Source organism: Nicotiana tabacum, chromosome 11 (assembly GCF_000715075.1).
Source record: "Nicotiana tabacum cultivar K326 chromosome 11, ASM71507v2, whole genome shotgun sequence".
In the NCBI taxonomy this organism is placed as follows: domain Eukaryota; kingdom Viridiplantae; phylum Streptophyta; class Magnoliopsida; order Solanales; family Solanaceae; genus Nicotiana; species Nicotiana tabacum.
In genome coordinates, this window is record NC_134090.1 from 177960031 (window position 1) to 177974048 (window position 14018).

Below are 14018 nucleotides of genomic sequence, written 5' to 3' on the forward strand. Positions count from 1 at the left end.
AAATTTTAGTTTTATGGTCCTAAAATGACAAAAATTGAGTAATGGTCATGGCGAGACGATGATTATTATTCATGGGATCATTTTTTATGTGTTGACAAAATTTTAAGTGATACGCATCCGGTCGCCTGGGCTAATGCAGGAGGCGTGGGCTATAGCTCACGAAAATATGGAAATCAGGCGGAATTCCAGTTTTATGGACCTAAAATGCCAAAAATCAAGAAAAGGTCATGGCGAGTCGGTGACTATTGTTCCTTAGGTCATTTATGATGGGAAGGAAAAATTTTAGGCGACCGGTCGCCCGGGCAGATATAGGAGGCGTGGGCCATAACACACAAAAATCTTGTAATTTAGGGAAATTCTAGTTTTATGTTCGTATCATAGTGAGGCACTGATTATTATTCCTTAGGTCATTTTTGATGGGCCGGCAAAATTTTAAGTGATCCGGGTCCGGTTGCCCGAGCCCATACATGAGGCATCGGCTATAACACACGAAAATTTGAGAATCGTGCAAAATTTCAGTTTATGGCCCTAAAACACCAAAAATGAGCAACGGTCATGGCAAGGTGGTGACTATTGTTCCTTTGGTCATTTTTGCTGGGATGGTAATACTTTCGGCGCTTCGGGTCCGCTCACCCGGGCCCATGCAGGAGGTATGGGCACACACGAAAATCTAGAAATCGGGCAAAAATTCAGTTTTATGGTCCTAAAACATCAACAAATGAGTAACGGTCATGCCGAGGTAGTGAATATTTTTCCTTAGATCATTTTTGATGGACAAGCAAAATTTTAGGCGATCCGGGTTTGGTCGTCCAGGCTCATACAAGAGGCTTGGGCTATAACACACGAAAATCTGGGAATCAGGCGGGATTCTAGTTTTATGTCCCTAAAACGCCAAAAAAATGTAACGGTCATGGAAATGTGGTGATCATTGTTCCTTAGGTCATTTTTGATGGGCTGACAATATTTTAGGCGATCCGAGTCTGGTCGTCCGAGCCCATGCAGAAGACGTGGGCTATAGCACATGAAGATTTGGGAATCAGGCAGGCTTCCAATTTTATGGCCCTAAAACGGCAAAAAATGAGTAACGGTCATGGCGAGACGGTGGCTATTATTCCTTAGGTCGTTTTGATAGGCCGATAAATTTTTAGGCGATCCGGAACCGGTTGTCCGGGCCCATGCAGTGCCGATGATGGGCCTTGTCTAACGAACAATAACTTTCGATTTTTCACTACAAGGAGAAGAGTTGATGCCCAACCCTACCTATATAAAAGAAAAATTATCGTTCAATAGCTCTAAAGCAATTTTACCTTCTTTCCATAATCCCGACACTCGTGTATCCCATTTCTTCCACTATTTTAAAGCTTTTAATAAAGCCTTCTTAGATGTGGACGCAACAACCGGTGTTGGAGCTAAAAAATGATATAGTCATAGTGAGTATTTCTCACAAGGCTATATCTGATGGATCCACCAATTTTAAGTTGATCGGAGTCCATCAACCAAGTTTAGAAAAATCATCATGTGTATAAACACATGAAAAATAAATATAATTATTATTTTCTATTTTATGTGGTAGTACATAGTATTCTTATGACCTCAAAATGCTAAAAACGATGTTAATCATGATGAGTATTGCTCACAAGGTTGTATCAGGTGGATTCATCAATTTTAGGTCAATCGGAATTCGTCAACCAAACTCAGAAAAATTACCATGTATATAAACACACAAAAGATGAAGATTCTCATTAATTCCTATTTCATGATCACGAAATGCCAAGAAACTATGTTCTTCACGACGAATAAATGAGCATTAGTCATTAGGCTATTTCCGATGGATCTATAAAATTTTAATTCAATTAGAGTCCATCAACTTTTTGAGCACCAATAGGATCCAAGTGGCCGTGTGGAACACGAGTAGGTTCCACATGGTCGTGCATAGTATTTTATGACCATAAAACGCTAAAAAATAACGTTACTCATGGTGAGTATTGCTCATAAGGTCATAGTTGATGGATCCACAACTTTTATGCCAATCGGAGTCCGTCAACCAAACTAAGAAAAATTATCATGTATATAAACACACGAAAAATAGACATAATTAATAATTCTTGCTTCATGTGGTCGTGCATAGTATTCTTATGACCCCGAAATGCTAAAACACGATGCTAGTCATAGTGAGTATTGATCACAAGTCTGTATTCAATGGATCCATCAATTTTTAGGCTAATCGGAGTCCGTTAACCAACCTCTGAAAAATCATCATGTATATATACACACGCAAAAATAAACATAATCATTAATTTCTGTTTTATGATCCCGAAACGCCAAAAAATGATGTTAATCATTAGTGAGTATTGATCACAAGTCTGTATCCAATAGATCCATCAATTTTTAGGCTAATCGGAGTCCGTCAACCAACCTCTGAAAAATCATCATATATATATATACACACACACAAAAATAAACATAATCATTAATTTCTGTTTTATGGTCCCGAAATGCCAAAAGATAATGTTAATCATTAGTGAGTGTTGCTCACAAGGACGTATCTAATGGATTCACCAATTTTTAGGCCAATCATAGTCCGTCAACCAACCTTAGAAAAATTATCATGTATATAAACACATGAAAATGGGCATAATCATTAATTTCTATTTTATGATCCCGAAACACCAAAAAATGATGGTAGTCATGGTGAGTATTGCTCACAAGGCTGTATCCGATGGATCCACTAATTTTTAGGTCAATCGGAGTCCAATAACCAACTTTAGAAAAATTATCATGTATATAAACATACGAAAAATAAACATAATCATTAATTCATGTTTCACAGGTCGTGCATAGTATTCTTATGATCCCAAAATGCTTAAAATGATAGTAGTAAGACCATATTTGATTGATCTTCCAATTTTTTGGGTCAATTAGAGTCCATCAACTTAACTTATGAAAATCATCGTGTATATAAATATGCCAAAAACGGATATAATCCTATTTCATGATCCCAAAACAACAACAAAAAAATCCAACCCTCACTTTATTAGCAATTTATTTGCACTACATGACCTTTTTTGAGATTACTCTTTCAATTCTGCCCCTATTTGTCCAATGAGCTAAATTTTATCATTAGAAGTAGTCGAATGAATTTTGATTTTTGCAGTCCAATTTTGCTCGCAGATCTAAAAGATGACTTAATTTAAATAGTGGCATAGAATAAGGGAATCTTTATATAAATAGCCGGTCATATTCATTGTTTACTTCTTCTAGCAATATACATGATTATATATTAATTATACACATATAATACACAAATTATGTTTATATTATAACTCCACCGGCTATTTTTAATTTAAGCGGTCGGGTAAACGGCTATTTGGGTTAATTCTTCATAAAATAAATGTTATTTGTGCAAAAACACCATTACTGGCCGGGCTCTTCTGGACCAAATACAAAAAAAGCCCAAAATACGTACTGATTCATCAGCCCATTAGTTCACCTCCATATAAAGAAACCCTAATCACTTCTCTTCATAAACCCTAGCCTCTTCCCATTTTACTCCGTTAGCTGTTTAGCAAGAGAAGAGAGCTAAAAAATGGTGTCAGGTTCAGGGATCTCCGCAAGGAGGGTGGTGGTTGACGCTCGCCACCATATGTTGGGCAGATTATCTTCAATTTTGGCTAAGGAATTGTTGAATGGACAGAGAGTTGTGGTTGTTAGGTGCGAAGAGATATGTTTATCGGGTGGACTTGTGAGACAGAAAATGAAGTATTTGAGGTTTCTTCGTAAGAGGATGAATACTAAGCCTTCTCATGGTCCTATTCACTTTCGTGCTCCTTCTAAGATCCTCTGGCGTACCATCCGTGGGTTAGTTTTTTTTTTCTTTTTTCGGTTGATGATTTGTTGTGAAGTAGTTGTTTTGCTTAAGGTAGATTTTTTTTGATTTTGTAGATTTAGTTGTTACTGTTTGTGTTTGTGTTTAAGTATTTGTTATTTGTAGATTCAGTAGTAACTGTGTGTGTGCAGTCGTTATTTGTAGATTTATCTGTGTTATTCTATAGTACTTAGTTATTGTATATATAGAAATGTGTGTGTGTGTGTTTATGGGCACACATACATTGTATACACAATTCATGAAATGAAAATTAGAAAACTAGGGAGTGAATAGTCCGATTACATATTTTCTAGTAGCATCCTACATTGAATGTTCGGGATATACAGTCTTTTTTACAATGGAGGGATCATTAAAAAAAATGAAGTAAAAAAGGCTGAATATTTCAGTAGTTGGAGAGTAATTACTAGTAGATTGAAATACTTAAATTTTTTTCTTGGATTTGCTATAGTTTGATGTATGTAGATATAACTTAGTGGATTTCCTGGTTGGTGGTATTTTACTATTTTAGCTGGTGTCTGTGTAACAATAAAATTGGAATATCTGATGTTAGTTTGCCAAGTACTTCATACTTCTAGTGCTTAGTGTGTTTGGTATAATGTCTACTTCCAAGACCATGTTACTGAGTTTTTGAGAATTTAGCTGGTGTCTGTGTAACTATAAATTGGAGTATCTGATGTTAATTTGCGGAGGACATCATACTTATAATGCATGGTGTGTTTGGTATAATGCCCCCACTTCATGGCCATTTTACTTGGTCCATGTGACAAGGATGATAGTTTAAAACATACAATGTAAGCCCTTTCATCTGACTATGCATGTCAACGAAGAATTTGTACAATTTGCAAATTGAATTTGTCCAAATGATTTGCTGATCATTTGTTACACACAACATTTGTTTGGTGGATGATTTGTTGGATGGTTTAGTAGACTATGTTGTTGGATAGGGGCAAATTTTGCTCTATGTTGTGTCTGATTGGATCTATGTATTTTTCTTTAGTATGATTCCCCACAAGACTAAGCGTGGAGCTGCTGCACTTGCCCGCTTGAAGGTTTATGAAGGTGTTCCACCACCATATGACAAAATTAAGAGAATGGTCATTCCTGACGCTCTCAAGTGAGTTGCAAGGCTGCTTCAGTGCTTACTTTGTTGTAATATCAATGTTGCTATTAACACTCATGTGTTTGCCCTCTTATGTAAATAGGGTATTGAGGCTCCAAGCAGGACATAAATACTGTCTCTTGGGCAAGCTTTCATCAGAGGTTGGATGGAACCATTATGACACTATTAAGGTGAGTTTCTTGCTATCGCCTTTCTATTTGACCTACCTTTATTATTTTGAATAATGAGTATACAAGGATATCAAGTTGTCCTGCACGTATCTAAGATATGTAAATCATATGACACTTGTGTTGTGCTTCATTTCAATGTGCAGCCACTATTTTCAGTAGTTTGACTCTTCTGCCTGCATGTTATTGTGCATGTAGATGGTTGTAGGTTTCACATTGCTAATTCCACTTTACACCCTTGTTTACATAGTTGCATTACTAATGGAGATATGATTTCATTTCGTTTGTTATCCGTGTTTCCGTATTCATTACCATGTTCCTTGAGTAGTTGCTTACTTCCCTCTTGCAAACATGATTACTACAGGAACTTGAGAACAAGAGAAAGGAGAGAGCCCAAGTTGCATATGAGAGGAGAAAGCAGTTGGCTAAACTAAGGGTTAAGGCCGAGAAAGCTGCCGAGGAGAAGCTCGGTCCACAACTTGCTGTTATTGAACCTATCAAGTATTAGAGCGCAAACATAGTAGTTATCTGAGGTGAAATTTTGCTGGAGATTGAGATTTCAGCTTATCTGTTTTTTTAAAAGTTGTACCGCATGGTTTAGTATTTTGCTTCTAGCAATATTTGAGCAGACTTAAATTGTTTCAACTGTCTTTTTAAAGATACAATTGTCTCATGGTTTTATTGGCAAAACTTTGTTTTCTAATCCTTGCTAGTTTTGCATCTATCATGATAAATAACTCCTTTCATAGAGCCGAGGAAATATCGGAAACAACCTCTCTATCGCTAATGTAGCGGTAAGGTTTGGGTATGCGCTACCCTTCCCAGACCCCATTAATGGGACTATATTGGATTTGTTGTCTCAAAATAACATTTTTTTAATACTTTAATAGGAGTAATACGTTATATATACCGTAAGAGTTGTTTGAGATATTAGTACCATATGGTCCATATTAATGGTGCTCTTTTTCTCAATTTCATTCTCAAAAGAAAACAGAAGAAACAAATTGAATTGTGCAAACATAAATCAATAGCACGATCAGTGTATACCAGCTAGCGGTGGGATTTTCTTATTTAATGCAACAACTAGAATATTCAAATTGTCTACTCCCTCTGGTTCATAATAAGTGACCAATTTGCTTTTGACATGTCCGTTAAGAAAATATTAAATTTTATACAAAAATACCTAGTATGACTAAATTACCCTTAATTAAATATTTAATGTGAGGAGTAAGAAAACTTTTTAGGGATATGTACATAAGGATAATTTTGTAAAAACAAATTGAATTCTTTCTTGATTATATAAATGGACAATTATTTTGGACCAAAATAATTAAGAAAATTGGTCCACTTATTGTGGATCGGAGAGAGTATAACTAAAAGAAAGATAAATATGCAGGACTACAAAGTATCCAATTTCTTTGACGTGTAATATACTCGTTCCATCTCAAATTAATTGTCGTGTTTATCTTTTTCACGCCCCTTCAAAAATATTAATTTGAAGGGATTTCAGACTATTTTATCCTTATTTTTGTCTTTAAGATATAATCTCTCTTCATTGAATGTTTACTTTATTTATGTACTATCTCATCTTCAACAGCAATTATTATTAAGGGTAAAATGAAAAAAATATAATGTATTTTATCTTGCACTTCTAAAATGACAAATAATTTGAGATAACTATTTTTAAAAATCATGACAGATAATTTGAGACGGAGGGAGGATGACATGATATAATGGAAAGTGAACAAAAATTAGGGAAAATTGTTTTAAAAGCGATGTAGTATTAGTGTATCATAGTGATCGTTTACCAGCAAAGGTTATGATGGAATGGTAAATACGCATCCATCCATAACGAGAGATCTCGGGTGTGAACTCTGAATATAAAATTGTCTTGATATAGAGCGCATTAAAGTAGGACTTTTCGGATTAATCCAACCTCAAAGAGGGCACCAAACATAGAAACGAAAAAATAAATTATCATATTGATGGCTCATCTCGTGAGCAAAATCAGATCAAAGTACTACCATTGTTCACGTTATACTTTCTAAATAATTGCAGATTCTATGCCTTTAATCAGATTTTTAATTTTTAATTTAAACCACCCATGCTTTATTCTTTTTTACATTTTATAAAATTCATTTCCATTTTTTTTGTTAGAAATAATCTATTTTCCATATTTGCTATCCTCCCCACTATTCACTTTCCATGTTAGACTCCAATTTAAATTACAAAAATCACTCGGAGGATCAATCAATGGAAATTTAAAATTTACCAAATCTTCCCCAAGAAATAATTTTTTTCCTTAGAAAATTTAAAATAATACTTAATAAAATCAAAGTAAACTATTCAAGAAAATTACTTAACATATTAGAGCAGATTTTGCAAATCATTTGAATTATTTCCCCGTTGAATAATTTTCTTTACTTAGACTCATTATTTCCATTTTAATTTTAACTCCTTATATAGAGTTAAATCCAAGTAGTGGTTTTACTTGTTCTTCATCTTTTATTCATACTAAAAAACTTCTTCATTTTTTCTTCTAAAATGGCTTCTTTTCAATGGTTTTTCTTCTTAATTCTTTTTCTTTATTTCATGAGTTTTGTTGAACAAGGAAATGCAAGATTTCACAGAGTTTTTCATAGGAAAAAACAAATAGTAAATTTGCCAACAGTGTATGTTGATCCATCTGGCCATGGAAATTTCACAACAATTCAATCAGCCATTGATTCTGTTCCTCAATATAACAAAAATTGGATCTGTATTTACATTAAAGCTGGAAAATATAGGTACTCTTTTCCCACTTCACTCAACATTTTGTTCTTTTGATTTCTTTTAGTCGTGTTAATACGTTTACTTTATGTCCCGATGTTTGTTACTAAAAGTCTTTTAGTATGTTTAGAGATGTATATGCCAGTAGAAAATGTGGATAATTTTTAATGCTAGAAAAACTGATGTTTTTGTAATATTGGGACTAAGACCGACTTAAATAGAGTGACGTGGATAAATAATACTTATTTATTATTTATATAGTTTTGGAGCAAAGATAAAGTTGTCTTCGTGTGACCTATAGGTCATAGGTTTGAGTCGTGGAATTATCATTAATGCTTGCATTAGAATAGACTGCCTACATCACACCCCTTTGGAGTGCGGCCCTTCCCCGAACCCGACGTTAACGGGCGTAGTTGTTGTTGTTATAGTAATATTCAATCACCATTCACTTGCATCCAACGGCGTATCCAGTGTGAGACTATGAGTTCATCGGAATCTATAACTTTCGCTCATACCCTGTATTTTTATCTGAAAAATCATCAAATTTGTACAAATAATAAATAGCCTATTAAATTAGATGGGATGTGATGTAATAAAATTGCAAATCCGAACTCATAAATTTTAAATTCTTAATCTGTATCTGTTTGCATGCAGGGAACAAGTGAGAATTCCTAGAGAGAAGCCATATATCTATCTCAAAGGAGAAGGAAAAAGAAAAACAAATGTGACATGGGATGGTCATAATTCAATTGCTTCAGATGCTACATTCATTTCTGAAGCTGATTATACAATTGCTAAAAGCATAACCTTTATAGTAAGACCAAAAAAATTTAAAATTTTAACCTCATGGAGCAACGATAAGGTTGTCTCTGTGTAACCTATAAGTCACGGGTTCAAACCGTGGAAGCAGCCACTAATGCTTGCATTAGCGTAGGCTGTCTAGCGTTGTGCACCGGACTACCTTTAATCTCTTGGAATTTTATTTTATAAATTTTATGTTTATTTTATGCAGAATTCTTATAATTTTCCTCCAGAAGGCAATGTTAATCCAATGCAAGCAGCAGTGGCTGCTATGATATCTGGAGATAAATCAACATTTTATAGGTGTGGATTTTTGGGATTTCAAGATACATTATGGGATGTTCAAGGAAGGCATTATTTTAAGCTTTGTACTATTGTTGGAGCTGTTGACTTCATCTTTGGCGCTGGTCAATCTATTTATGAGGTAAAATAATAATTTATTTCTTACTATTTTAGAATTTATAGGGGAACTTTGGCGTAACTGGTAAAGTTACCTCCATGTGACCAAGAGGTCACGACTTCGAGCCATGCGTGGAAACAGCCTCTTGCATAAATGCATGATAAAGCTGCGTATGATAGGCCCTTGTGACCGGCCCTTCCCCATACCTTACGCATAGCAGGAGCTTAGTGGACCGGGCAGACCTTTTTTACTATTTTAGAATTTCAGTTATATATATCGACACTTCAATAATTATTTATACTATCAATTTATTTTAACCGATTATAATAAGTTATTACTATTTTTTAGATTACCATATCAAACTTGTTATTAAAATTTTCCTATTTTTGTCGGTTAATGTTGTTGTGTGATTATTTAGTAGGGGTTTAACTCTCGAGCGATGTTATTATATATGATAAAAAAATTCCCCTAAGTTTTCCTCTCATAAAGTTTGGCTTAATTTTATTTTTGGAGTGAGCCAAAATCTTTTACGCAAATATTTGATGATAAAACATTAGAGTTTAAGTTTTATATACTAATATTAACCTACCAACAACATGTAACTCTTTATTACAAATACGGTGACAACTTGCTAAACCAATTAAATTGAATTGATAACTTAAAAATTATTACATTGTCAGGTACATATAAATTAAATATTCGCATTAGCCTATCAATTTCCAAAAAAAAAAAAAAAAATAGAGGGTGAGAAGAAGTTTACTAATTACTTCCTCTGGTCTACTTTAATTGATTTTTTGGTCGTTTTCACACATATTAAGGGATCCATCTTTTAACATTAATAAATAATAAAATTGACCATATTAACCTTAATTTGTTCTTTGGAAATATAACAATACTTCTAGGTTCTTTAGTCCAAGGGCAACTTTATAAAAAAGGAGTTAATTCATTCTTGATATCTGAAAAAATTAAATATTGCGGACCACAAAAAAAGGCCAAAAAATCAATTAAAGTGGATCGAAGGGAGTAGTAATTAGTACTCCCTCCGATCCACAATAAGTGACCAATTTGCGTTTTTATTTGGTCCAAAATAAGTGTTCATTTATATAACCAAGAAACAATTTAATTTGTTTTTCCAAAATTACTCTCATATACGTATCCCTAAAAAGTCTTTTACTCATCATATTAACTATGCTTCAACATTTAATCAAGGGTAATTTAGTCACACTAACTACTTTTATCTAGAATTTAGCATTTCCTTAATAGGTGTGCCCAAATCAAATTGATCACTTATTGTGGACCGTAGGGAGTAGTAATTATTTTTATTTCTTTAAAGAAGTAAAGCTTGAATTAGGATATGCGGTCTATATTATACCCTTTGGATGCATCCTCTCAACGGACCGTACGTGAATGCGGGATCCCTCGTGCACCGGACTGCCCTGTTTAATTTACAAAGAAGTAAATCATGTATTAATTTTTTGTTTGTGTACATGCAGAGATGTACAATATCAACAAATGCAGGAGGCTTAGATGGGTTGATAGGGTATATTACAGCACAAGGAAGAATAAGCCCAAATGATGAAAGTGGTTTTGTTTTCAAAGATTCTGCAGTATTTGGAACAGGACTAACTTTCTTGGGCAGGCCATGGAGAGATTATGCTAGGGTTCTTTTCTATAACACCACCATGACAAATATTATTGTTCCTGAGGGTTGGGCTGCTTGGTCTTTTGTTGGCCGAGAGTAAGTTCTTTCCTTTTCTATACTACAAATATCTTCTTCTCATTTGAGTTATATACATTGGAAGATGATTTACATTAATAGTGTAAAGATATTACACGGGTTGTTGCCATATGACCAGAAGGTCACGGGTTCGAGCCGTGGAAACAACATCTTGCAGAAATGCAGGGTAAGACTGCGTACGATAGACCTTACGGCCCGGCCTTTCCCTAGACCTCACGTATAGCGGAAGCTTAGTGCACAAGGCTTTTAGTGTAAAGATTTTAGTTGAAGGATTGCTTTCGGTTATGGGTTTTTGAGTTGAAAATTAGCCACTGATGCTTGCGTTAGGGTAGGACCAGTAGGCTGCCTACATCACATCCTTGCAATGTGACCTTTCCTAAACCCTGCAGAAATGTGTGATCCTTCTTGCATCGGACTGCCCATTTTTTATCATAAAGATTTTAGTTACACTAATTCGATCCATTGTTTAGTGAGGGTTGGAAGGTGGGGGTGGGGAGGGGGATAGCCATTCCTATCAAAGTGGACTATATTATTCTCGCTCGAATCAAGATCTCTGATTAAGAGTAGATGAACCTTTATCATTCTTCACTATATACTCCTTGGTGGTATTATCAATGAATTTTAACATGTGATGAATGCAACAATAAGAACAATATATCTAATATGATCCCACAAGTCGAGTCTGCAGAGGGTAGAATGTATGCAAATATCTTACCCCTACATTGTATGAGGTAGAGCGGCCGTTTCCGGTAGCTAGATCCTTGACTTTAACAATCATGAATGCACTATACCATAATTGCTATCATAATCGTACTCACTTGTTTATGATGCAGGAATCAATTGACATTTTCTGAAGAAAATTGTAATGGAATTGGATCAAACACTACACAAAGAGTGTCATGGGAAGCCAAGTTAAGCCAACAAGAGTTACAACAATTAACAAGCCTCTCATTCATTGATAATGAGGGTTGGATTATGAAGCAACCCGTCAAAGTCCTATAGTTATTATAATAATTAATAAATTATTTTAAGACATGACAATTATGTTTGGAGTCCACGCGCTGATTTATTGCTAGAATGTAACAATTTACTGCTAGAAAGTTTGAATCCTTATTTTACTCAAGTTGGACTTTAAATATTTTTATTTATTTATTGTAAGTTTGTAATTGTTAGATGTAAAACTATGCTTCCTATTTATATGGGAATTATGTGTTCTTTTTTTTCTTTTTCAAATCTATCGATTAGATTAAAATGTGTGTGATTATGACTATGAGTCAAATTGTCTTGGATTGAGATTATTGCAACAAAAATGATCTTTTTTTAACTTCTCATTATTTAATACATGAAAATAGTTTACTTCACACTAAATGCACAACCAAAAATATTGTCGTTTTTGCATTCACAAAGAAAATTGGAAAAGGTAATTCCAGCTTGTAGCGTGAACTTCATATTTGACTTCAAGTATTACATCAAACCCTCGGATTGTGACTCTTTCCCGAATCCTGCATAAACATGAGAGGCCGGTCAAATTTCTTTACGATGTGCCACCATATATTAGGTGCATCAAATGTATGCATAAATTCAATTTCGTCCAACTCTCTAGACGCAAAATGAATTGAAGTGCTACCACACTTTATTATTTTTAATCGCACATATTTATTATTATTATTATTATTATTATTATTATTATTATTATTATTATTATTATTATTTTGGTTTCTCGCCCGGCAATTGAAATTAGTGTCGTATAAAACTCATTAAAAGAGATTACCGTTGAATATGGGAAATCAAGAGAATTTCTTTGAGGCGTAGGACCAACCATGTTCTTGACATCATGCACAAGATGAACTTAGGCTAATAGTGTAATTCAGAGGAGAGTCACCAAAAAGGGCCGAAGCGTGATAAATAAGTAAAAATTATACGGGCACCCTATTTGGTCGCCCTCATTTAATATATACTTGTTTTTTTAAAAAAAATTAACTTGTACTCACTGTTTAAACAATTTCAGGCCTCTTTCTCTCCCTCCTTCCCCTCCTTCATTTTCTGAATGCTGAAGCTTGAGATATTGTTATGCATTCTAGCATGATGATTCATATATATCTGCTTATCACATTATGTTCAGTTTGGTCTTATTCACAATAATTTAACCTCTTAGATATTTTAGCTTTACAGGAACATTGGTTTTTTGTTCTAATTTATCTGTAGTGATTTGTTTTCATGTCGAAAATATTTTTCTTTCTTTAATCTTTGAAATGAACAACATCAATCGTTGCTAATCATGATTTATTAAATTCATTGTTGTTTAGAACTTCAGCTCTAAGAATGTTGAAGTCAAATACAAAACAAACTTTAGCCCTAGAATGCTGAAGTTCATCACAAACATAACAAAGTTTCAGATAAAATATGTTGAAGTTCACCAAATACAAAACAAAGCTTCAGCTAAAATATGCTGAAGTTTCGCAAATACAGAACAAAGCTTCAGCTACTAGAATGCTGAAGTCCAGCCATTACAAACAAAAACTTCAGCCAAGACATGATGTAGTTTTATTGAACTGAAGTTTGCCATTTGCACTATGAACTGAAGTTTGCGTGATTGTTTTTGCAAATCAGGCCAAACTTCATGCAAAAATTGTTGGAATATATATCGCAGACAGTATTTTATTCACGTGTAAATTAAACAATTAGCACATACGGAGATTATACGAGTTACCTCTTGAAGCGTGAACAAAGCAAATCGATATCCTTCTCCAGTTCCAAAATTGCAAGACCTTGGCAACCTTCCACAGTCTTCTACTGTGTTACCCAAATAAAAATCGGAAATAAAGAACTTCGGGTGGGCGAAATTTAAGGAAGAAAAACGTGTGTTTTTCAGTGCAAAAAATGGCTAGCTATATACCATGTATATATAGCTACGTTTTTTTAGGTTAAAACCCTTTTCCAAAACATGTTAGGTTTTTTTCTTCCACTAATGAAAAGTTTCCTTTATTTCCTATTATTCAGGCACAGTAGGGACCACAAAATTTAATTAACAAGGCTTCTTATTATGAAATTAATTTCAAAATTTTGAAATTAATTTCTACCATAATAAATTACGAATTATTTTACTAAAAATTCGTAATTGCACTCCTTAGTTCAAT

The 14018-nt window shown here is 34.1% G+C and overlaps 2 protein-coding genes across 2 annotated transcripts; both read left to right on the plus strand.

The window, feature by feature from the left end:
• The first annotated feature begins 3511 nt into the window (after positions 1–3511).
• LOC107783495 (large ribosomal subunit protein uL13w) lies at positions 3512–5876 on the plus strand. The gene is made up of 4 exons (XM_016604474.2): positions 3512–3858; positions 4884–5000; positions 5089–5176; positions 5538–5876. Exons 1-4 carry the CDS (start codon positions 3587–3589, stop codon positions 5679–5681), a joined length of 621 nt encoding a protein of 206 aa, XP_016459960.1. The 5' UTR covers positions 3512–3586; the 3' UTR covers positions 5682–5876.
• Positions 5877–7717: 1841 nt separating this feature from the next.
• On the plus strand, positions 7718–11883 carry LOC107783490 (putative pectinesterase 29). The gene is made up of 5 exons (XM_016604467.2): positions 7718–7959; positions 8597–8756; positions 8955–9167; positions 10637–10881; positions 11715–11883. Exons 1-5 carry the CDS (start codon positions 7718–7720, stop codon positions 11881–11883), a joined length of 1029 nt encoding a protein of 342 aa, XP_016459953.2.
• The last annotated feature ends 2135 nt before the right edge of the window (positions 11884–14018 follow it).

Coding starts and splice junctions, on each gene's coding strand:
- LOC107783490 (XM_016604467.2), top strand. CDS start 7,718: ATGGCTTCTTTTCAATGGTTTTTCTTCTTAATTCTTTTTCTTTATTTC. Junction 7,960..8,596: donor ATTAAAGCTGGAAAATATAG/GTACTCTTTTCC, acceptor GTTTGCATGCAG/GGAACAAGTGAGAATTCCTA. Junction 9,168..10,636: donor CTGGTCAATCTATTTATGAG/GTAAAATAATAA, acceptor GTGTACATGCAG/AGATGTACAATATCAACAAA.
- LOC107783495 (XM_016604474.2), top strand. CDS start 3,587: ATGGTGTCAGGTTCAGGGATCTCCGCAAGGAGGGTGGTGGTTGACGCT. Junction 3,859..4,883: donor CTCTGGCGTACCATCCGTGG/GTTAGTTTTTTT, acceptor ATTTTTCTTTAG/TATGATTCCCCACAAGACTA. Junction 5,177..5,537: donor ACCATTATGACACTATTAAG/GTGAGTTTCTTG, acceptor TGATTACTACAG/GAACTTGAGAACAAGAGAAA.